At 41.1% G+C, this 25300-nt stretch overlaps 2 protein-coding genes across 7 annotated transcripts; one reads left to right on the forward strand and one right to left on the reverse strand.

The window, feature by feature from the left end:
• Positions 1-388: 388 nt before the first annotated feature.
• Positions 389-11576, reverse strand: LOC133484789 (uncharacterized). 6 transcript variants are annotated; one of them, XM_061787858.1, is made up of 12 exons: positions 11446-11566; positions 11276-11379; positions 11090-11147; positions 7520-7534; positions 7302-7432; positions 7090-7225; positions 4750-5034; positions 4306-4644; positions 2054-2235; positions 1539-1640; positions 1338-1460; positions 389-1273 (listed from the first exon to the last, which is right to left on the reverse strand). In XM_061787858.1, exons 2-12 carry the CDS (start codon positions 11279-11281, stop codon positions 1052-1054), a joined length of 1599 nt encoding a protein of 532 aa, XP_061643842.1. In that variant the 5' UTR covers positions 11282-11379; positions 11446-11566; the 3' UTR covers positions 389-1051. The 6 variants fall into 6 exon arrangements, with proteins under 6 accessions (XP_061643842.1, XP_061643845.1, XP_061643843.1 ...); XM_061787861.1 differs by lacking the exon at positions 11276-11379 and having other exon boundaries at positions 11446-11576; XM_061787859.1 differs by having other exon boundaries at positions 389-1270; positions 11276-11544.
• Positions 11577-13667: 2091 nt separating this feature from the next.
• On the forward strand, positions 13668-25300 carry LOC133484611 (uncharacterized). Its single transcript, XM_061787464.1, has 10 exons — positions 13668-13773; positions 13878-13923; positions 16505-16647; positions 16745-16874; positions 17830-18099; positions 19401-19694; positions 19787-19959; positions 20037-20168; positions 20576-20626; positions 22298-25300. The coding sequence occupies exons 2-10, from the start codon at positions 13881-13883 to the stop codon at positions 22472-22474; spliced, it is 1413 nt and encodes a 470-aa protein (XP_061643448.1). The 5' UTR covers positions 13668-13773; positions 13878-13880; the 3' UTR covers positions 22475-25300.

Consider the following 25300-nt stretch of genomic DNA (forward strand, 5'->3'; position numbering starts at 1 on the left):
GGAGTCACTCTAGGAATAGCGCAGAAAAGACACCATAACAAAGTGTACATTTAGGTGATAAATATAAGTTCGGCAATATCATTTTAAAAGATGCATTGTATTCATAATACCTGAAGGGGAAATTCAACTCACAGTCTGATTTAGATTTTGAGTTGCATGAAACATTGCACATTTTTTTAACTGATCTTTTTTGAAATTCCAATGACATGAGTTGTTAGTATATTGTTTAGAATTACTGGTAATTATGGATACAGAGGATACAATGTACATTTCATCGTACGGTAATTTTTGTTGTCACAAACTCTTAAATGTTACACATTTTAAAATCTAATTCATATAAAATCCGAGCACATGACTCAATGTACTGGACAAAATGATCAGATTGGAATCTGATAATATATATATTTATTTTAAAAGGAATGATACACATTTTCACATTGCAAAAATATTACGTTCAGCCATTTCCGTCACTTGGAGGAATTTGGTGGTCGATATTTTGCTCTTGACGAGGTTCACAGGCTGTTGCAATACTTGGTGGAACGTTTTACATCATGTTAAACAGTTGTACAGTGCCTCAGGAGTTATGGTAAAATGATCTTACATCACAGACACATGATAATAGAAGAGATCAACATGAAGACAAGAATAAATTCCTTCACGATATTAGTACAATAAGTTAATATTCCCTTTTGCAAACGCTAATATCAAATGGCCAAATTTCTACTTAAAGCCCTATATATGCGTTAGAGTTCACCGAGCGCACACGCAAACACAGATTCAGCAAATATATACAGCGCATATCACGGTGGTCCTGAGGGTCTGGAGGTAGGTAGCATCCGAGGACAGCAGAGACTTCAGAATGTCAGAGTGAATAAATGTATGAAGCAGAAAGGATAATATTCAGCCCATGCTTCAAAAATACCATTACACGGACAATAATGACATGCATGGATGGATGTCAAACCGCTGGAAGTACAATATAGGCTTCGTTGCAAAAGGCACAGGTGAGTTGTTTCTTCTCATGCATGCTTCTCTGCCACCACTCCATGCACTATAAGAAGTTCAGCTTCTCGGAAGTGTAAACACTGCAGGCATCGGACGTATCCGTGTCCAGCGGCAGCGCGGAATAAAATTCATTCGTGTTGCTCTGCCTTTCTTGAACTGCTTTCTTATTGATCTGGAATTGAACGCAACCTTCGGTAGACTGCAGGCAATCTGATGCTCCAGCCACTGGAAAGGAAATCCTTCTCTCTTCTTCATGAGGTATTTCCTGCTAAGGAGGAAATAAGTGATTTAACGAAAAATAAATGGCTTCTACATGCAAACATCTGGCGTACCTCGGCAGAAGAATTGCGACAGGGGGAGCTCAGAGAAGGGGATCTTTGTCCTTCAAAATTTTCAGCCCTCGCATGAACAGGAGTGAGCCAAGGTGGAGTTCCTACCGTAACGGGAGTGTAACCCTGGAAATACAAACAGCAACAAATAAATACAATGTGTGTGTATCTCCTATATGGAAACCTAGGTGTGATCCGCCGTACAGTATGAACCGGACTGGCTCTCGGGGTCCATTTTCTCGGCGTCCCCTGCTGCTGGCCGTGATTATAGTAGCCTGCAGGCTGAGCGCTTGGCTGGCTGTAGTTCTACATCAACATAAACAACAGTCATGTGGCTGCGTAAAAGACATGAAAAAGTACATCCCCACTTTAAAATTCTTATAAATTATTTATTTGTCATTTTTTGTTTGTTCTTTTATGTATGTATGACACGTCATAGTGTGATAATGACTCCAGACAGGATTGTAGGTCCATTCATTCTTTGCGATTGCATGAATGCCAAAAGGCCTTCCATGCTGCAAGATGAAATCTGGCCAGTTATCAGTGCTTGGGAGAATGATAAAGATTGGATTTTCATGCTGGACTTTGGTAGAACTTGAAGGTCAAATACAGTACAAGACGTTATGCGATATAATATACTGTCTGTATATTCTGATTGCACTAAAAGAAATATAACTCTTGCAAGCAAAAGGGCATCCTGGGTGTCCCAATCTGCTCACCTGGATGTTGACCCTCGGGGGCTGGGCTTGTGGCGTGCGGTTCGTCCTGAGGCAGGTGAGGATCTGCGACAGGCTGCAGTTGGGGTAGCGCTTCATGAACAGGATGAAACCGGCCAGCGACACAAACATGCCGGAAGGGACAGTGATGGACTTGAGAAGAGCTCGCCACCTGCCCCCCCTTTCTAGAACAATTAGAGAGACGAGGCAGTAATATTAATATCAATATTAACTTCTCATATTATTTATTAGCGTTCTGCTAAGATGCTTCCTCACAAAAGTAAGCATCTACGCAGGCGGTTAATGCCAGATATAACAGCGGGTCTTAACGTTCCGTGAGAGGTTATCGATCATTGCAACTTGCTTGTCATGATCTGTGTTTCTGTGGTTCGATTATTTCGTTTTCTTTCCTGTGTTTTTGTGACCCAGGTTAATGTCTTTGTCATGCTCGTTAGGTTTTTGTTTCCACCTGTTCTTGTCAGCCCTCGACCTTCTTCGTCTTTTTTGTTTGTTGGCGGGTGGCATCCAACGTTCAAGATGCATTACCGCCACCTACTGTGCTGGAGTGTGGCTCAAAAGGACATTCCTACACACGTACAGTATTTGGGAGCAAAATAAATAAATCAAAACCAGATCAACGATAAATGAGGTTCTCTTTATCAATCCTGTTTCATTTAAAAACTGAAACAAGGCTTTTAGCTTAATTTCTTCAGTGTTCAGTACATTTCTGAGATTGAACACTGGAAGCCCACTTTTCTCCAACTCAGTATTTTATAGAAATGCCGTCCTGTGTGACCTCCATTCCAAAGTTTTTGCCATTCTGTTTTTATTATGTTTTTAATATAAGCCTTGACCTCACCCATCCCAAAGGATATTGCCAACCAGAATCAGCTTTTTCATTGCCTTTTATTCCTGTACGTGCTGGAACACACAGAAACCTGACGATCGTCTCTAATTCACTTAAATCGATACAATAGCTCATACATTTCAAATAACAAATCTGACTTACTTTGTGATACAATGTTCTTTAAGGACAATAATGCTGATAATGAATCTGAACAGACTATAACCCGCTTTAACCTGTTTTGTTCAATCAACTTCAGTGCCATCATGATTTCAATTCCGCTATATACATACTACTAAGTGATCTGATGTCTGTTCTTGAATGTTCATATTTAAATCTGGAATGACACATGCAAATGCTGTTCACCCCTCTACCTTGTGTCAACCAATCAGCTCCCTCCAGCCACTCGTGACATGTTGTCAGGTTTTCCTCAATGTCTCGTCAGTTTGCTTGTATTTAGTTCCCTGGTTTCTTTCAGTCCTTGTTGTTGTATTGTTGAATGTCGTCTCTTGCTGTAGGTCATTTTCCCCATGTTATGTTTTCGGTGAGTTTATCCCTCTTGTTTCGTTGTTACCTTGAACTTTGATTTTTGACTTTGTTAATTTAGCATTTTTTGCCTCAATGATCCAGCCATCCATTTTCCAGAACCGCTTATCCTTACAAGGGTTGTGGTTGTGCTGGCGCCTATTTCAGCTGAGTTCGGGCGGGAGGCAGGGTACACACTGCACTACTCGCCAGCCAATTGCAGTTCATGATCCTTGTTTTCCTTTATTGTTTATAAAATTAAATATCATTTTGAGATTCTTGCCCTCCTACATTGCCTCCCTGCTTCACTGCATTTGGGTCACCCTTTTTGTCACCATCACCGCCAAAGTTGACATTGCTAAAGTTTAACAGTAAAATAGTCGATGTGCCGTTAAATTGGCCTGCTATTTTACTCTTTATTGATATTATTTTGTGGCACGTCTCCCTCACAGTTCTGAGGATCAGGGTTCAAATCCGGCCTAGTGAGGATAAGCAGTATGGAAGATGAATGAATGACTTATTTCTGTATTGATGGTTGAATTAATGACATGTTAATTTACATGCTCAATCCATGCACGTTTCAAATCAAAGTTATTGTGTTTGTATGCAAAATCAGGTGTGTTTCTCAAATATTTTGGAGCAAATTCTGCCACTGATGATGCACAGCCATCAACCTCCACAGCCCATAAATCTTACGATTATTAAAGTTTCCTAGTCTTTTTTTTTTTATTTGTGCAATCCAAGATTAAATAGTCTTTGCTCTTTTTGTATTCTTGCATGTTTATAATTCAATATATTTTAAAGAAGTTATATGGTCCACTCCAGTGTGTTTCGGGGGGTTGCTGTAGGGAGAAGGGAGGAATTGTGTGTCAAGTTTGTTACTCACCAATCACCTGCAATAAGGTGGAAGACACCAGGTTGCCATTAATGTCTCTGATCTCATAGACGCCATCGTGCCTCGAGGTCAACCTCGCTATGACCACTTCGTTGACGGATCCGTTCCTGCCTACGGAGACCAGACCCCTGTACCGCATGTCGTGGTCGGTGATGTGGCCCTCGCGCATTAACTGCACGGGACCGCGGGGGGCCTTGGAGTCGAAAGGACCCAACGAGGATTCGTCAGGGTGTCGGGTGGGGGTGAAGATAAGGTAGGCACGTGGCACGGGGAGGAAGAGGGGGAGGTTCAGAGACTCTTTGTTGAAGCGGGTCACATTGAAAGTGTGTCCTGCATCCATGTACAGGGACGTAATACAAGATTTTAAAAAATACGATCGTTAGTGTTGTTAAACAATACACATATGACTCTTCGTCCTCTTGAGTTGTCTCTCACCACGGACAGTGAGGGTGCTGCGAGACAACACTTTCCCCTCAGCGTCTCTCACTGTGTAGTTGCCTTGGTCGGCTTGCGTGACTCTGTCTGCCACCCAGACCCTCCTGTCTCGTAGCAACCGGCCCCGACCCACAATGCCAGTATCAGGATCGGTTCGGTTCCACAGGACTATTGGCATCGCCTCGGCTGGAGCGCCTCGGGGAGCAAACTCCAGTACGAAGCCGTTCTCAGGGATATTGTGGTCAAAGTTTTCTCCATAGTTTCTGTAGTAGGACTTGATGCATTCTAAGGTAGGAAAAGGATGATCAAAACAGTGACTTGAGTCTATCAAGAATGCATGTTAATGACACTGGTACTGTATTGTTATTTGAGTTGGGAGTCTTTGGTTTGAGAGAAGACTCAAAGCCTGTTGTGAAAGCTTCACCTCACGGTTTGTTCAGCTTTGTGCTGAATTAATGACGCCATAGGCCGAGTGTGCCACCATTATGCACTGAGGTTCCATCACCTCTGTGTCTCAAATCTTGTAAAATGCATGTTTGTGTGTCTCCATAACTCTCCACATCTTCCTACTCCTTTGCTTGCATGTAAACACTGTTTAATGAGTCGTTTATGCTTTTTCAATTCTACTCGTTTTCTCTTTTTGGTTATTCTTTCCATCTTCCAAAAATGTTTGAGAGAGGCAAAATGTAAATTTAATATTGATAGTAGCATTATTATTGGCAGTCAGTCCAGGGGGTAGTGAAAATTTGCGTGTGATTGACCCCCCCAAAAAAAGGTTTATTCAGTGTTCCCTCGCTATATTGGGGTTCTCCTATTGCAGATTTAGCGCATGGTGGATTTTTCTTCATGTTCATATCGTGCATTATTTGGAATATCATAACATTTTAAGTGTATGTTGTAATTTTTTTGTTGTGGTCATACAAATGCTTCCTAGCCTAAAACACTAAAACTGTGTTTTAAAAAAAATAAAATAAATAAAAAAAACATTACAAGGAATAAAATGTACATAGTGTACAGTACTACTGTGCTTTATTGTATGTTTAAGAGTTTACAATGTGGTTAAGAGAATAGAAAGTGTTTATAAAAGTATGGTAGAGGTTAATCGGCGTGTGGGGAAGATTAATAAGAGTTTGAGGAGGTTCATACGGCTTTAAAATGTGTATAAACATTTTTTTTAAATGTGGTGGCTTCTTCAGAATTCACCATTGCAGGGGTGGTCCAGAACCTAACCCCCGCAGTAAACGAGGGATTACTGTAATTGGTTATAAATGCCTCAAAACTGCAGCAAAGCTCTACTTTTGTCTAAATAAAGCTCCACAACTCACTGCAACATACAGGGGTGCCTTGAGATACGCGTAACCTGACTTATGAAGTTTTTTTAGATACGAGCTGTAGTTCTGGCAATTTTTTGCTTTGACTTGCAAGCAAAAATTTGAGACAAGCGCTGTATGATGGCAGTAAACTCGAGGCAACTCCACAATAAACAGCAGTTTGGCAGTGAACAATATTTAAAAAAAAGAGGCTTCAAACTGTTAAATGCCACTCCCTGCTGAGGTTTACTGTCAAACTAAAGATATACTAAATGACACTAATATAAAAATAATAATAAAAAGGAGAATTACACGTGTTTAAAGCAATCACATTACTTTGCATTAAAGTCCACTAATGCTAACACATAATGGGAAATGCCATAGATGGGCTAACGAACACAAACAGTGTAACAACAAATGTAGCCAGACAATATAACAATACAGGCATATTATTTATATTCTGAGACAAATGACTAAAATTACTGCAGTTCACTGATTCAATTCCAGTTGTTGTGAAACTCTTATTTGCTTGTCTGCATGACTGTAATATACCCCCCAGTGGCCAAGTAACACACACCAGAAGGAGCTGCAACAAATTATGAGGCGCAAACTGTTTAATTCTATACAGAATACAGATATATGCTTTCATAAAGTAAAATGTTATAGAGAGCTATTTTCCTTATTAGAATAAAAAACAATTGGTTGTTTTTTGGGGAGGCTGGAACAGATTAAAGCTATTTCACTTAGTTCTAACGGGAAAAGATGATTTGAGAGAAGAGTGTTTTGAGTTATGAGCATGGTCACGGAACAAACTGAACTTGTATCTCAAGGCAAAGCTATATTGGTAAATTGGGAAGCGTGGTGTGCACCATTGCCTGACAGAAGAACAGGACAAACTGTTTGGAAAGCAGATGTATAGATATTTGTTTAGTCTATTTCAACTTAAAAGTCAGGTAAAAAATAAATAAATAAATCGTCAAAACATATACTGAAAGGTGTTGATTTGACAAAACAGTGAAAACGATCCAACCTGAAACCGTCAGACGAACAGTCTCATAGGTGAATCCAGAAGACAGTTTGATAGAATAAAGTCCCTGGTCCGCATGAGTCACATTTTTGAGGACCAGCATTTTGTCTTTGGTCCACTCAAAACGAGGGTCATTCACCTAAATAAAGAAAATAGGTTTGTTAACTGTGTGCATTTGAACGGAAAGAGGATCTACAACTAACTCTTGCCCTCACAATTGTCTTCTCGAGGAGAACACGCCTCGGTCCTGCAGTGTTCGGAGTAAAAGTCACGGTTCTTGATGTAGAGTAGACCGGCAAACTGAATTCCTTCCCGGCGCAAACTATCTGGACTTCTTCTCTGTCACCTGTCAAAATGGAAAAAGAAGTCAAGAAAATACTTTTCCCCATTTCCTAGTAGAAAAGAATATGATGAAATGTTTCTGTTGGCTCACCCAGTATGACCCAACCTGTAAAGAAGTAAAATTATGTTTATTCACCATACACAGTGCAATACCCTCTAGTGCCATTAATGACCCTTTAACAAGTTAGACAGCCTGTAAAGTGAATTGCGTGATTTGTTTCTAAAGATGTAAACATATGGTTGAAGTGCTGAACATGTGCAAAGGCAGTGAACAATTTTGTCCTGAATATTTCAGAACTTGAGATATAGCCTTGAAGTCTTTTTCAATATTGCAATTGTTCAGATTTTTTTTAGGCGTGGCTAAAACCATGCAACAATTCGTCCACCCCCTACTATAAAACTAAGTACTGAGTGCCTTTATTCCATTGGTGGCTATCTGGCACAATTGAGTTACTTCCCATTCCTACCACTATAGCATCCAGTTATCTAACTATGGCTACAACCCTTAAAAAACCCTTGTTTCCTGAAGTGTTATGTGTTTTGTGTTATTTGGGCTTCAGTGTCTTTTTTGTGTGGAACCACACACGATGTGGGCGTGGCGGTGATGATTTGGACGACTCTGCTACCAGCTGGCTCGTTGGCCCGCTAGCTCATTGGTGCGCTAGACTGCTAGCTCACTAGCCTGCGGGTCGTAGACCAGTCTGGTTTGTAACCCCCTCGCTCCATGTGTGTCGGATCATGTGGATCCACATAACAGAGACCTTTCCGGGAAAGTTAAGCGTTTATTAAACACAGCGGCACATGTTAATCAGCCTGTGGCTTACACTCAAGACATTTGAGCATACACTGTATGAAGGTGTTTGAGTGACGGGTGAAGGTAGAGCGAGATGGGTTTTCAGTGTGTTCCGCACACACGACGGCCACAGTGTCCGACACCTGTAGGAGGTCTATATTTTTCTGAATTTTGTAGCCTCATTTTACATACTTGGGGATTTTTTTATTCCTTCAAATTTGGCAGGCTTGAAAACAACACTTGGTTTTTTTTCACTTTACAGAGATTGTCTACACAAAATAAATGCTCCATTAAAAACATAGTATCATATGAGTGAATATAGTGAATATAATCCTTTTACTCTTGTGATAAAACTTCTTCAGTCAAACATGAAAACCCTGACTGTTGACCCAATCCATTAATGATTGTCTAAAAAGTACACATAATACCGATAAACATCAATGTATGTATTTTATTTAAAGTATGTCATACTATAGGTTATATTATGGCTTAGTAAAGTTCACACTAACATCCACCAGCAACATTGTCATCTGCACAGCTAAGATCCAATTCATGAGCTACTACCTAGGAATTGGGTTCAGGAAATAACCCAACTGTTTTAGAGTGTAGGTCAAAATGAGTCTGTGGCATGGTTTAAGTGTGACGTCAATGAGGTTTGTCGGTTGAATGCAAAAGTCAATAAACGGCATAAGGCTTGCAAAACGGGTAGATTTGAAATAGCTGACATTGTGATGTGGTTTTGTCAATTAATATTCAAGCTCGTGCCCCCTTCGTAGTTGGCACCCACCCACTCAACTGAGCTGAACAGCAACACAGCATTTCCAGGTTTTAAGTAAACGAGTCTCAGTCACTGCCAACCAATACACCACATCATCTCCATGCACCACCAGCACTTGGGCACTCCAAGGTTGTGTCCTCTCTCCGCTGCTCTTCAATCTCTACACGAACGACTGCACCTCAACGCACCCGGTTGTCAAACGCCTGAAGTTTCAGACGAGTCTGCATGTCGACAGGAAGTGGAGCGGCTGAAGCTGTGGTGCGGCCGACACAACCTGAAGCTGAAAACGTTCAAGACTGTAGAGATGATCGTGGACTTCAGGAGGCATCCTTCGCCAGAGCTGCGCCTCACGCTGTCCAACTGCCCTGTGTCAACCGTCGAGACCTTCAAGACTTGCTGCTTCTGAAGAAGCACGGTCTGCCACAGGAGCTGTTGAGGCAGTTCTACACAGCAGTCATCGAATCAGTTCTGTGCTCTTCCATCACAGTCTGGTTTGGTGCTGCCACAAAAAAGGACAAACTCCGACTGCAACGGACAATCAAAACTGCTGACAAGATTGTCGGTACCCCTCTACTCACCCTTGAGGACTTGGACGCTGCCAGAACTAAGTTAAGACCATGAAAAATGGTCTTAACTGCTCTTGCACCCTCCACATCCTGGTCATCATCTCTTCCAGCTGCTTCCCTCAGGTAGGCGCAACCGAACAATGCAAACTACAACTAGCAGACATTCCAACAGCTTCTTCCCTCTTGCCATTAACTTCTTAAACAGTTAACTTACAATTCCATTGCAACATGCTGCCAAATTTCTGTCTTGAGTTTGTTGTCACATCCCTGTCAGGCCAATTATACATTACTCGTGCACTCAATGTAGTAGTCTCGCCACGCTGCACTATATGCATATCTGTTGTTGACCAATACTGGCCACTCATGTGCCTGAGTAGAATTTGCAACATTTGCACAATCGACTGAGTAGTATCTGCAACATTTGCACAATCGACATTGTCCCAGATTATGGCACTACTAGTCACTTTAAACTGCATAGATTTCTGGAAGTCTCAGCGCCCCTTTGCACAATGGTCATTGCACTGGAGTATTGTTATATTAGTCATTCCAACTGCTCTAACTGCTAGGGGACTCCTTTTGGACAATTGTCCAAAAAAAAAATTGAACCAGCATTACCAGATTACTGGCAAAAAATGTTTGCTCAGTTACTGTTTTTTTTCAATGTCTTTATGTCTCTAAAGTATTCTCTGTCAATTGACTGTCTGTTGTCGTACTCGAGCGGCTCCGACTACCGGAGACAAATTCCTTGTTTGTTTTTGACACACTTGGCAAAAAAAGATGATTCTGATTCTGATGTGGACCAATCAGAGCCAAGCTGTTTTCCGTATTTAAATTTTCGAAGATGGGTGATCCAATAAGAGCAAAGCTCATTTAAATGTCAAATAATAATGACAACTCCAACTGTCTCAAATGCCAAGCAGGAAAAAAAAAGACATTTGAGCATTTCCAACCAAGATGATCGTACACACCTGATAAGAGGACATAAAAGATTAAATTAAAATTAAATTAAATTTTAAAAAGTAATGGAAAATGTTACACAATAGATATCTTTGTTTTAAAATTCAAACAAAAACTTCAGGGAGCTCCCAGGCTCTGCAGCATGTCTTAAGAAGTTAAACAAAAACTTAAATAAATAAATATATAGTTTCCTGCGGTTTACCCAGTTTTACATTTCTTTCTTACCAGCCGTCAGATTTGTTCAAAAAAAAAAAAAATAATAATAATAATATTGGTGCTGTTACACTACACTTCGCTGGCATAGATAGATGATACTTATTTGTAGTAAATAAATAATAATAAATCAACATTTCTGGCCGCACACCTACTTGGATCTCTGACGGCACTAATGGTGCCACCACACAGTTGTAGATCATAGAAAGACTCATTGACCTTCAGTATTATTGTTGTGAACAGATGCGAACAGCTTTACAGTCTTGATAGCCACCTTCTTTGGTGTTTGTACCAAACTACGAATCTTGGCTCCAAGTGGCACCAAAATGATTTCAAGACAGCTCACTCACTCACCCACAGCAAGAGGGAGGCTGCAGAGCATTGCGAACAGGGCGCAGTGGGACATCTTCTCCTATATAGGGACAAAAACAAGGGCAGGTTGGTGCATCTTTGCACACAGGTGGCAGCAAAGCAAAAACAGACACTAGTGCATCCGTCATATCTTATGTTGCACTCAAGATAGCCATCGTCCATGCACACCTGCATACACCGAGGAAGGTGCGGTAAACATGTCTAAAGGAGCCTTCAGTGACGTGACGGCCTGATGACGCCCCTGCACTCACGCATGCCATGTCCAACGATCCCTGCTTGATCACTTATTGATTATCTATACGTCATCACAGTTTTAACCCGAACCAGCCCGAACCCACCTGCAGGATACGCCGGAAACAAGTCCACAAGAATATATTCAGGAATGTTTGACATGAATGGGGATAAACGCGTATAAATGATGATCCGCAGCGCGCACGCGCAGTGGCTTCCTCCTGTTATTTATGGCGATGTGTCGGCTGTATTCTCAATTGCTTTTACGCTAACAGCCTCGCACACTGCGTTGCGTTGGTGAGCTCCAAGGGAATAGATACGCTCTTTGCGCCAACGATTGCGCGCTAACGCTAACGAACGGCGAGGTCTACCGCTGCGCCAACATAAAAAGAGCCGTCAGCGACACATTTACAAAGACCACACACAGTTAGATTCAACACTCACTTTAGCTTTACTCAAGGAGTTTGACCTTATCATCTGACAAGTCATATTTGATGTTTTTTTTTTCCTGTGACTATTGATGTAGGACACAAATGGCTTGTGTTATATTATCACGTATAATTACAATATAATATCCAATCATATCCAAATTTACATATCTAAAAGCAACAAATTTGTCTCCCATGTTTTATTCCTTTCAAAGAGCACGTTTTTAGGTAATATTACATATTTTTTTCAAATGTATTCTGATATAGCAATATACCACAATACAACATCATTACATATTTACTGTATATGCATGTACACGTGCGGACAGGTTAGTCAAGTGAGGCATTTTGACTATCAAAAATCCATCCATCCATCCATTTTCTGAGCCGCTTCTCCTCACTAGGGTCGCGGGCGTGCTGGAGCCTATCCCAGCTGTCATCGGCCAGGAGGCGGGGTACACCCTGAACTGGTTGCCAGCCAATCGCAGGACACATACAAACAAACAACCATTCGCACTCACAGTCACGCCTACGGGCAATTTAGAGTCTCCAATTAATGCATGTTTTTGGGATGTGGGAGGAAACCGGAGTGCCCGGAGAAAACCCACGCAGGCACGGGGAGAACATGCAAACTCCACACAGGCGGGGCCGGGGATTGAACCCGGGTCCTCAGAACTGTGAGGGTGACGCTCTAACCAGTCGCCCACCGTGCCGCCCTATCAAAAATCAAAATAGACATTTTGCCATCTTACAGACTTATTCTAAAGCTGATTTCAGTATAGTTTTCTGCACTGTGGTCTCGATTACAGAAATGGGAGAAGTTTGAAACCACTGGGACCCTTCCTAGGTCTGGCCGTCCGATCAAACTGAGTAACCTGGGAAGGAGGGCCTTTATCAGAGAGGTGGACAAGAACCCTATGGTCACTCAGGTGGAGCTCCAGTGTTCCCTTGAGGGGATAGGAGAAGCCATCCAGAAGGTCAACCATTGCTAACGTACTCCACCAATTGGGCCTTTATGGTAGCGTGGCCAGACGGAAGCCACTTCTCACTAAAAGGCACATGGCAGCCTAGAGTTTGCCAAAAGGCACCTTAAAGATTCTCAGACCTGCAGAAACACAATTCTCTGGTCTGATGAACCCAAAATAGAACTTTTTGGCCTGAATTGTGTCATATCTGAGGCACTGGGGCGCCCCAAGGTTGTCTCCTCTCTCCGCTGCTCTTCTCTCTCTACACGAACGATTGCACCTCAGCGCACCCGGCTGTCAAACTCCTGAAGTTTACAGATGACACCACTGTCATCGGCCTCATCAAGGACGGTGACGAGTCTGCATATCGACAGGTAGCGGAGCGGCTGGAGCTGTGGTGCGGCCGACACAACCTGGAGCTGAACACGCTCAAGACTGTAGAGATGATCGTGGACTTCAGGAGGCATCCCTCGCCACAGCTGCCCCTCACGCTGTCCAGCTGCCTTGTGTCAACCGTCGAGACCTTCAAGTTCCTGGGAATTACAGTCTCTCAGGACCTGAAGTGGGCGATCAACATCAACTCCGTCTTCAAAAAGGCCCAGCAGAGGATGCACTTCCTGCGGCTTCTGAGGAAGCGGGAGCTGCTGTAGCAGTTCTACACAGCGGTCATCGAATCAGTCCTGTGTTCTTCCATCACAGTCTGGTTTGGTGCTGCTACAAAAAAGGACAAACTCCGACTGCAACGGACAATCAAAACTGCTGAAAGGATTGTCGGTACCCCCGTACCCACCCTTGAGGACTTGCACCCTGCCAGAACTAAGACAAGAGTGTGCAAAATCCATGTGTTTTTTGGACATACTTGGTAAATGAAGCTGATTCTGATTCTGATTCTAAGTGGCAATGTGCAGTATGCGCACATCCTACGCAGTATTGACGCCCACGTGAGATCAAAGCCTCGCCCAGTTTGCGTGTCCTTTTTAGATTACCGCAAGTTGCCGTAACTCGTCTTCTTCAAGGGGGGTAAACGCCCATTAATACCCGAGTGAGTAACGACAAGTTACTTTTCAAATCCCGTATGTCGAAGCGTGCGCTTTTTGTTCCTTGTGCGTTGACGGCTTCATAGTTGTTTGTGTTGTTTCTGTGCAGGTCATGTTGCTCGCATTCCTTCTGCTTCCATGTTTTTTCCGCTGTGGTGAGTAAAAGCTCAGCTCCACACAACCAACACGGACGCTACTCTCTATGGAAAGCCGTTGGAGCATTTATTCGATATCTTTTACATACATCTTAAGGTCTATGTACTGCTACGCGCTTTGGTCTCACTAGTTACAGGGGTGTCAAACTCATTCTTGTCGCGCTCCACATTGTAGTTAAGGTTTCTCTCACAGGGCCGTTGTGACTGTGAAAGCATAAAAATCTTTAATCACCTGATCATTTATTTTTATTTTTTTGGTCCTCTTCGGAATCACCACATCATATTATTACACCCGAAATTGATAAACTAGTGTTGGAATCAGAAATCAAGGGTAATAGGTTCATATTTTGTAACACAAAAAATGCTTGCAATATCTCAATGTTATTTACGACAAATATGACGATTTGAAATCTTGGTACAGATTTTAAGAATCGTGGAAGTTGACACACATGATTTGTCTTTGCGGGCCACATAAAATCATGTGGCTGGCCGGATCTGGCCCCCGGGCCTTGAGTTTGACACCTGTGCACTAGTAGGACAAATTAGCGTACTTGTAAAACAACTATTAGTGCCACTTTTGGCCTACTAGTACGCAATTAAAACTTTCTAGTAAACTAGTGTGCTGCACTAGTAACACTACAAGGCCATACTAGTAGGCATTTGTTACACACTAGTAGCCTTCTGGACCCTACTAGTAGTACCAAAACACCCACTAGTAACATATAGTTTTCCTACTAGTATGGTAAAGTCATCCTACTATTGTGCAAAAATGTCATACAGTGGAAGGCAGTTGTAGTGGAAAAATGTTACTATGCACTTTGTCCTAATTAGAAAGATCAATCTTAAGGTCCATGTGCTACTATACTAGTAAATGGACCTCAAGATGGATATCAAGGGTATCAATTAAATGGCTTTAGATACTCAGGCAAAAAAAATCTTGATTCTACCACCCAAATGCAGAGTTGTCAAATGTTACAGAACGTCCGTATTTTGTTACGGAAATCACTGAACGCTGATTCGTTACGGCCGTAACACCGATTGTTCCGGATAATGCGGGAAGGGGCATCCAGCGTCCAACATTACTGGCCAGTACAGTGCTGTGTCTGGCCACCGTGACAAAAATTTCATGAATTAATTTTGCATGAAACAAATACAATATTGTTTAAAAAAAAAAAAAAAAAAAAAAGCGAGGAAAAAAATCTGCTTGATGGCATTATATTATTAGTTATAATAAATATTTGTAATATACGATAACATAATCTTTCTAAGTCCCACAATGGGAACATTTCCATCATTTCAGTAGCAATAGTGGATATAGAAAATATAACTATATGGTAAATGGACTGCAGTTATATAGCGCTTTATCTACACCAGCAAAATGCCCAAAGCGCTTTACAAAGTCTCATTCACCCACACATTCATACACCAATGGGCAGCTGCTGCCATGCAAGGCGCTGCCAGGCCCACTGGGAGCAAATTAGGGTTCAGTGTCTTGCCCTAGGACACTTTGACATGCGGACAGTCAGAGCCAGGATTCGAACCAGCGACCCTTCGGTCACTGGAAGACCCGCGCTACCCATGGATCCACGGACGCCCCAGATGTATAAATATATTATATAAATAGCATGCAAGAGAAAACATCTATACATCTAAATGATTGTCCATGCATAAACTATGCAATTCAATGTATCAGCAATGTTATCGTTGTGTTTACAAAATGGAGGGTTGAGTTTTAATTGACTTTTGAGATCTAATTAATCTGATTTAATAGACTTTTTTTTTTTTTTTTTTTTTTTTTTAAACCAAGGTTGAGAATCGGTAAAGGCGAATGAATCCATAGACGGATATTTTTGACGGCAGCACGTCGAAATCTCATATACTTTGATTCAGCCTGCAACTGGGTCTGCCATAAAATCCGCAGTAAAAACATTAAAATAACAAATATTGAAGCCATAATTTATTAACAATTACAGAGTAATTATTATGTTGTGCTGTTAAACAGTAGGCATACTTATTTTTTTATCCTATTACAGTACATACTGCAATAACTGTCCCGCAGTAATGTTCTTGACAAAATTTTGAAAATATGGAAATTCAGGCAAATTCTAACAAATTGTTATTGCAGCAACAAATTGCAGCATTCATTTGCTCCATTGGAAGGCAGAAACCCATTAAGCGCCTCTTTCGGAAACTAAGAATATTACATAAAAAATAGTCCCTTCTACAAACATTTATAAATGAGGTAGTCTGGTAGAAAATTACAAAGAGTTTCAAGTGTTGGCGTCTTTAACAAAACCCATTTTACTCAAATTGTACCATTTAATCCAGTAAATAACAAGGAATTAAAGAAAATAGTGTTTCACGTGTTTCAATTGGACAAAAGTCTCCAAGATAGAGCCAGACAAAAAATGCGTGTCTGATTTATATATACTGTAGTATTTAGAGCCCTGAAGTTGGAAACAACAAAGTCAGACCAAAATCCTCCCCTGTGGGAAGTTTCACATTAAGCCTGCTTAAATGGTAAAAAAAGGTGGACACAAATAGGAGCGTTAATAGTATATATAATTGTGTTCAATTCCAGGTTCCTCTAGTACACAGTATGAACTGTGCTATGGTGGAATCTTTCGCTTTCCCTTCGACTATTCACCACCTGGATTCACTGGGAAGCTTTACTTCACTCCAAAGAATGGTGAAGGCAGGAGGCTCGTGTTTGAAAATGGCAAGGTGTGCATTTCATATTGATGAGGATCTCACTCAGAATCCTAAAAAAGCAAAGCTCAAATGTCATCCAAAACCTCTGTTGTGTTGTCCTCTTTTGCAGGCAGTTGACCCACGTTTAAAGGTTACCTTTGCCAGTCTTTCTTTGGAACATGTGACAGAAAAAGATAACGGCTATTTCTCAGTTCCATTTGGTAGCATGTTTTTAAATCGCATCTCACTGAAAGTTTCAGGTAAGATCATTTTAAACTGATACACTGACATTGGTGATGAACCCATATTCCATAAATGACTGTACTGAGTTGTTGAATTGTTCAACACAAACAAAGCACCTTCATATGAGGCCAATAGTATTAATTAGCATACTAGCCTAAATATCATCACATCACACAGGATAATCAAACATACGCACTAGCACATTACACAAACGATATCAAGTCATGAAACACACCTTTCGGCATTTACACCTAAATGTTAGCGACTGCAGACAAATTGTAATGGTAAAGTAGACTTAATAACTGCATCGGGAGAGAGAGAGAAACTTACTTTTACCACAAAGCGCATTCAAGAAACAAATGAAACCGAACAACAGCACCAAGATTCCACCAGAATGCGCCAAACTAATTATTCATTCCTCTCGCCTGAGCACAGAAACAGCGGATAGCTGAGGTTTTCAGCGAATAACACAGAATATGTTCTTTCAAAAAAACGTGCAAAAATGAGAATTTGCAAATGCCAAACAGCGACTAAGGGCGGTTCACTGTTTTGCCAAGATACACACACAAAAAAAAGAAGAAGTTTACCACCACTTTTTAAGATTTAAAACAAACAATAAACCTAGGTGAAAACTGTTTTTGTTATACAGTGGCCCACTGCATAATTGTCGTTCGGCACCTGCGGACACCTATTCGCGGCTTAAAAAAATATATATTTAGTGTTTTTATTATTTTCTTTTTGGGAGCCTACCCCCATTTTTCGCAGAAACTGCTTATTGGTGGTATTTTCCGGTAATTAATGTGTTTTCTTTCCAGAAAAAAATGAATATGTATTTTTTTCATAGCAGTTATAATGGCCGTCAATTATTCGCAGCTTTTTGCTATTCGCCCTCGGGCTCGGTCCCTATAGGCGGGGGTCGACTGTACTTAGTAATTTAAAGTAGACTAAGCATTTTTTTCTGTCTGTTCCTAGAATGTGCTGATGAGGTGCAGAGGTATTACCATGGTTGGTATCGTGTCGATATTCCCAGTCTTGCAGAAATCCTGGAATTCTTTAAAATTGACAATTCGGACGCAGTAATCCTGTGGAATCGCAGCGACACTCAGACCAGTGCCGCATCCAGGGGCCGCGTGAAGGAAAATGCCTGGGACATGTCAGAGCTCACACAGGATGACAACGGCTACTACAATTTTCGGAAGAAAGACTACACTTTGTTGTGGAGGAAAAAGCTCACAGTAACAGGTGAGTTTTGGTAGGAAATACAGTATGTCATGGCAAAATGTTAACGAGCTTGTGGTCTTGGCATACACATGTCCGGGTGACGTAGTAGTTTACTCTAACTTCCTCTCAGTTTTCCAAAAATATACGTTAGGGTCACTGTAGAGTAAAAGCCTCTTCATACTCCCGCGGTCACTGATCAGCTGAAACCTTACCTGCTGTAGGTCTACTAGGATTACCAAAATTGTTTCTATTTGCTAAATGCCAGAATAATGAAGGATTTTTTTTTTTTTTTTTAAAGACCATTGTTCATTACTTTCTTCAAAATCAGAAGTTCACATACAGTAAGCGTACTAGGCCTATAAACAGGTGAAAAAAATCAGATGATGTCATGTCTTTGGAAGCTTCTGATTTACTTTATTTACAACATTTCAGTTAATTAGAGAAACACCAGCGAATGTATTTGAAGGCACACCTGAAACACATTTCTTCTTCGTGTAACATCATGGGAAAGTCAAAATAAATCAGCCAAGATATCATTGAGAATTGTGAACTTGCGCAAGTCTGGTTCATCCTTGGGTGCAATTTCCAGATGCCTGAAAGTGCCACGTTCATCTGTTCAAACAATTCTATGCAACTATAAACACATGAGAATGTCCAGCAAGAGTAGCGCTCAGCAAGAAGACGGGTTCTGTGTCCCAGAGATGAACGTGCTTTGGTTCGAGCTTGCAAGCCTGAGAACACCTCCCAACCTTGAAGTATGGGGGTGGCAGCATCATGTTTTGGGGTTATTTTGCTTCAGGAGCCATTGGTGGACTTCACAAAATAGATTACATCGAAAGGAAAGAACTTCTCAAGACAGCAGCCAGGAAGCTAATGCTTGGGCTCAAATCGATCTTCCAAATGGACAATGATCCAAACTGGTTCCAAAGTGGCCATCACAAAGCCTTGATTTCAATCTGGTTGAAAATGAATAAGCAGACCTGAAAAGGCATGTGCGAGCAAGGTGGCCTACAAAACTGGTTCAGTTAGACCAGTTCTGTCAGGAGGAATGAGCCAAAATTTGTGGAAGGATATCCAAAACGTTTGACCGAAGTCCTAAAGTTTATAGGCAGTGGTAGCAAACACTAATGAAATGTATGTAAACTTCTCACTTTGAAGAAAGTAATAAAAAAAATGTCTAAAAATGTCATTGTTATTCTGGCATTTAGCAAAAAGGAAATTCAGTGGGCCATGTCTTTACCGTTGTTGATCAAATTATATGAAAGTGATCCGTATATTGAACAACGGCTTGTCTTTAACAATCCCCTCTTTATCCCACACAGAGCACACAAATGAGTATCAACCCAAGGAGGAATCACTCCTCTTCATGCGATACCCTCTGAAATTTACTCCGTGGGACATGACCTTCATACCGAGCGGGGACGATTCGGATTCCATAAAAGTGATTCGTTCTGGACGTCTATCCAGAAAGGATGAAAACTTTTTTAAGCAGCGAATTTCCTTGGAGAGTGACGGCATAGAAATTACTCCTGTTAAGGTAGAAGATTCTGGCACTTATAAGTTCCGAGACAAAGATGGACACTTGGTGTTTATGACCAACGTGGCGGTCGAAGAGGGTGAGACAGCGTACATTTAGCGTAAATAAATATTTTGATGTATTATGGTATTTCACATTTATGACTTAGTCATCATCTCTCTGTTTTTACAGTACATGCCCCTGCGTATGTTTATGTAATCGTTTTTGTCGCCATTGTTGCTGTGGTGGCTCTCTGCTGTTGCTGCATCAGAAGATGCTGTTGTAAAAAGACTGCTTCCAAAACAAACCCTCCTCAAAGGACTCGGGAAGCAGCGCCAGGACCTGTGCAGCTCGTGCATTACCATGTAGGTACCACCTGAAATGAACTCTCAGAATCACAAACTAAAAAAATAAAATAAAAAATTCCTTCTTCAAATTGCAGGACTCAAATCAACCCACAGGACCAAGTTGCTCTGCAGCGCCACCTGCTGTAACTTACTCGTATCAGCCTGTGAATCCTGTCGTCCCACGGGAACCTTCCCCTGCACCCGCCTCCGCCTCCTTCGGGCCACCTGTAATGTCTTTTTCTACCTTTTATCCTGTTCAGTGGTATAGGTGAGCTGGAGCCTACCCCAGCTGACTTTGGACTAAAGGCGGGGTATGCCCTGGACTGGTCGCCAGGCAGTCTCTTACCCAAAATCACCTGGGCCCGGCTCCAGTTTACTCGCGACCCTAACGAGTCTTAGCGGTGTAGAAAATGGTTAGAAGGATGTTTATTATTGCGGTTTTAGGATGCAGTGGTGTAGTAATACACCGCGGCTTACTGACGTGTGTCCCTTTTTATTATTAACAGTATTTTATTTACATTAAGTTCTTTATAAAATGGCTTGACTACTGGATCTCATTGAATAGTTGTGGCTGGCAAGTGTATATAAATCATCTTTATTCCGGCAGTGACTTAACATGCTGTTTCACCGTCAGGCGTACAACAGAGTGGATATCCATCCGGATCCGACCCCGACGCAGTTTGAGGTACACAGCCACACCAGATACAGAGATTTGTTGATTGCAGTACTTGTCTCTGCGTTAATCAGGTTCCGGACCACCTCCGCAACAGGTGAACTCTGTGACGTATCGACCACATTTTTGGGGGATTATTTATACATATTTTAAAGCTGTATAAACCTCCCCAGGCTCTTATTAATCTTCCCATCACTTCTATTAACGTCCATAGTTTTATATACATTTTCTGTACTCTTTTGAACTCTTAAACAACGTAAACAGTAATGCACAGGGCTACTATACTCTATATACATTGTATTCCTTGTAATATATTGTAACAAATGCTTTATTTTCTTCTAGTTTTAATGGTAGGCTAGGAAGCATTTACTGTGTTTTACTACAAAAAAATGACAGCATTCACTCAAAATCCCGCACTATGGCAAAGTATGCACGATATGAATATGAAGAAAAATCTGCAATGTGCTGGATCCGCAATAGTTGAACCACGATATAGCGAGGGAACACTGCAGTACTCATTTCAAGTCATGATGGTATCACACAGACACGGTCTGTTAGTGTGCAGTGGAGATAAAGTCTTCACACCCCTGTTCAAATTCCAGGTTTTTGTGATATACAGTAAAAAACAACTATATATAACTATATAAATCATTTCAAAACTTTTGAAGTATTTAAATATTTTGGAGAGGGTTCAAAATAACAAAAAAAAAACAACAACTGAGATGAACTGTTTTAACCAGGGATGTGGCTGTGTTCAGAATTAACCAATCACATTCAAACTCATGTTAAATGGGAGTCAGCACATGCCTGTCCCCATTAAAAGTGCCTCTGATTAACACCAAAAAAAAGGTTAGTTGTTCTTGTAGGCTTTCCCTGACATTTTTGTCATCACATCTTACAGCACAAGCCATAGTCCCGAGAGGGATCTCATTGTTCAAAGTTATCAGTCAGGAGAAGGATACAACAGAGCCATTAAATATACAGTGGAAGATGGTGAAAATAGTTCTCATCAAGTGGAGGAAATATTGCAGAAGAGTGACATTATCTAGAAAAACTGGACATCCCACCACAATTCATGAAAAGATGAGAACTGGTCAGGGAGGCTGCCAAGAGGCCAAACACAAACATTGAAGGATCTGCAGGAATGTCTGGCAAGTAGTGGGTGTTAACTACATTCGACAACAACCACCCATCTTCTTCGTGTGTCTGGGCCATGGGGTAAGATGGAAGCCTTTCCTTACAAATAAAAAAAAATAAAAAATAAAAAATTAAAAAAATCACACGCATCCACTTGGTTGGAATCCAAGGTTGAACTTTTTGGCTATAATTCCAAAAGGTATTTTTGATCCAAACATCATGCGTGGGGCTGTTTTTCTTGAACTGGGGGTCTTAGTTAGAGTAGGGGGAAATTTAAGGACAGTTCCAAATCACAGTCAGTTTTAGCACAAAACCTTCAGTCTTCTGCTAGAAAGCAAAAAATAATGTCAGGAAAAGCCTACTAGAACATCTGAACTTGATTTGGGGTTAATCAGGGGTACTTTAAAAGGTGGAAGTTTAGTGCTGACTCCCATTTAACGTGAGTTTGAATGTGGTTGGTGATTAAAGCGTTGATAAAACAACAAATCTACGATCTGACCTTTAGTTCTACTTACCAAGTACATTTCTGTTTTTCAATCTTCCCAGGCTGCTGTTTCCACTGGGCACGAGGTCGCTCCCCCTCCGTCCCTGGTATTTGACTGCCCCCCCTCCGACCCCGGCCCGAGGTTTGAGCTCAAAGGGCTGCGCTTTCCCTCCGACCCGCCACTCTCCTCAGAACCCACTTTCGCCAGTGTTTACACCTCCGATAAGCTCAACTTGTAAGGGGCGTGCAACCACTGGTAGCCAGTTACACTAGAGGTGCCAATGCCACAAAAACATCAGCTACTCCATTGCAATTGTCAGGTGTAACTTGTACAGTATGTGGCTTTCTTTCAATAGGCAATCATCAGTATCCATTCGTTTTGTGATGCGTTTGTTGGCATCTACATTTTGTGTTTAATGGAAACTTATAGAGTGGTGGGGGAAAAAATGGCGTAGCATGGGTGGCCAAATGTGCAAGAGTTTAGAAGAAAAATAGGTGGGGGCATTTGACTCAATTCGATTAATCGACAATGGTTAAAATGATCAATTATTGCTATTTTTTTAATTTTTACAGGGATCTGAACTGCCCTGAATACAGTACTTGGGTAGAGTGGATGTAGCTCAACTAAGGTCTGATTTCATAATGTTGTTCTTCTGTAGAGCGTAAACTAGTTGAGACTTAATCAACAGCGCCTCTGCTGGTTGAAGCCAAGTATCTCAATAACTTCAGAATATGATTAAACACCTTTGCCCCACAATCGATTCTAACAATTAATTAACTGATTATTATGTCCCTCTAAAGTAGTTGAGGTCACAAATGAAAAATATTGTATTACAGCCTAGCACCATCCCTCGCTTTTTTGTCCTTTATGGTCTGTGAAGCTGGGCCCGCTGTAATTTTTTTTCTCCTTCTCTGGCTGACGTTTAGATTATATATGTATGCAAATAGCCAGAGTGAAGCACGATGCCACAAACAAATGTAATGACTTGTTGCGTACAAAATTTGTATTCTTTTGCTGAACACTAGCAAGCGTTACGGTAGCCCCTAGATGGACAAAAAGGAACCAAAGGCATGCCGGGCTGGCAAACCCAGGTTGCGCTACAGCAGGGGTGTCAAACTAATTTTTGTCACGGGCCACATCGTAGTTATGACTTCCCTCAGAGGGCCGCTACAACTGTGAACCCATATAAATGAAAGATTACCTCATATACTGTAATTACATACAGTATACACAACACATTGATGAATAACCAGTTTTGAAATCAGAAGCCTATAAAAACATGTTTTTAGACTATTACATTTATTTTCAAAGTGGGATTGGTAACAAAAAAATGCTTGCACATATTACACCAGAACCCAATGAGCACTTTTGATTTGCTTTCGTGGGCCACATAAAATGGCGTGGAGGGCCGGATCTGGCCCCCAGGCCACCAGTTTGACACCTGTGCGCTACGAGTTACTGGCAACCCAGGAGCTCAAAACTAGTCTTTCATCTCATAGCTGCAGTGCAGGTACATACTGTAGACAGAATTGGTCAGATTGTTTTCCATGGTCATACAGTGTTTACAAGGCCATTTGTTGATTGGCATGAGTCACAGGCCTCAATCATAACTGCCAATGAGACTGCTCTGTATTAAATGTAAAAGAGAAAGGGACAGAAACATCCATCCTGTTCATTTTCAACAAACAAGCATTCACACCTATGGACAATTTAGTTCCCGCTTAACCTAATGTGCATGTTTTTGGAAACCCCATGCAAGCACTGGGAGAACATGTAAATTCCACACAGGAAGACCAGAACCAAGATTTGAACCCAGAACCTCTCAACTGTTAGCAGCGTTGAGGAGTAACTAATTACATATAATGAAATGATGTCATTTAATTGTAATCTATTGCATTACTGGGGGAAAAAGGTGTAATTCAATTACAGTTGAGAACTCCTAAAAAAGCTGACACTTGTGATTGGCTCTCTCTGCTTATGTGCCATGCTGCCATAGTCTCAAACGTCATATTTTTCTAAATATGACCTTGAAGCACCACCTTATCGTGCTGCTGCTTTGTGTACGACAGTCGTGAAAAGTGTCTATCGTGACTTTGAAATGAGCTATATGATATAACGTATAATCACGTTGCCGTAAGTGTTGCTCATGTTCGAATGTATAATGTACGTGTTCATTTTAACTTTAATGATGCCTCAGGTCACATTTTGGAAAGGGGCTCGCCCTCAAATTGACCTCAGCACTTTGGGAACACTGCACTTAATACAAAACATTTTTGTGTGTGCCTTTAGCATACATAAGTATGCCTGTGCAATCTTTGTTTTCACTGTTGAAAATTATGCAAGTTTTTTTCGTTTGCTTTATACAATAAAATGTATGCTGTTATTGATATTTTTCACACGTATATCAGCTTTGGAAACCTTTAAAAAAAACTGTGTGTTTTAATCTGTCATAGTGGAACAAATGTAAAGTGTGTACTTTATGTAACTGTTTTAAGTGCATGTAGCAACGGAAGTCAGCTAAATCCTCAGATACATAGGACCACTGTTCTTCAATCAAATCACCAATACTTGTGCCTAGATTTACAACAAACTAGTGAACTTATTTTATATTCAGTTGCATATATAATCACTAAGAACTATAGAGCCTTTTAAAAGCCATTATCTTCCGTTGGCAAGCTGAAAATTGCAAATTGAAAGGCTTGTGTGGACCGGAAACACCCTACCCTAAGTTGAGAGTGAACATACTACCTCATGTTTACAAACAGTTCCCAGTTCTTAATTGTTTTTCATTTTTTAAATCAGAACCAAAATTCAGAACTTGCTGCATCATCGTTAACAAATATTGTATACGCACATCTACGTTACACGTGCAGTTGTCTCGTTGAATTCAGCTTTTTGCTCTTCTGTCATGTTTGATGCAGTTGTCTGTAAATACGCACAACATTGCTGTTTAGCTTGTGCACTTTTTTTTTTTTTTTTTTTGCCTTAGGTTGTTTTATGAAAACATTTCATGGCGCGATGTGTATTTAACAAGGCGTGGATTAAAGCTACTATCTCTCTCCTG

This window comes from Phyllopteryx taeniolatus, chromosome 10 (genome assembly GCF_024500385.1).
Source record: "Phyllopteryx taeniolatus isolate TA_2022b chromosome 10, UOR_Ptae_1.2, whole genome shotgun sequence".
Lineage (NCBI taxonomy): Eukaryota > Metazoa > Chordata > Actinopteri > Syngnathiformes > Syngnathidae > Phyllopteryx > Phyllopteryx taeniolatus.

What these genes read in the sequence shown, in the direction of transcription:
- LOC133484611 (XM_061787464.1), top strand. Translation starts at nt 13,881, where the DNA reads ATGTTGCTCGCATTCCTTCTGCTTCCATGTTTTTTCCGCTGTG. An exon ending in TCCATGTTTTTTCCGCTGTG is followed by an intron (nt 13,924 to 16,504) that starts GTGAGTAAAAGC and finishes GTTCAATTCCAG; the next exon opens with GTTCCTCTAGTACACAGTAT. An exon ending in TGCAGCTCGTGCATTACCAT is followed by an intron (nt 19,960 to 20,036) that starts GTAGGTACCACC and finishes TTCAAATTGCAG; the next exon opens with GACTCAAATCAACCCACAGG.
- LOC133484789 (XM_061787858.1), bottom strand. An exon ending in CAGCACCCTCACTGTCCGTG is followed by an intron (nt 4,645 to 4,749) that starts GTGAGAGACAAC and finishes ACATGGATGCAG; the next exon opens with GACACACTTTCAATGTGACC. An exon ending in CCCCGAGGGTCAACATCCAG is followed by an intron (nt 1,641 to 2,053) that starts GTGAGCAGATTG and finishes ATGTTGATGTAG; the next exon opens with AACTACAGCCAGCCAAGCGC.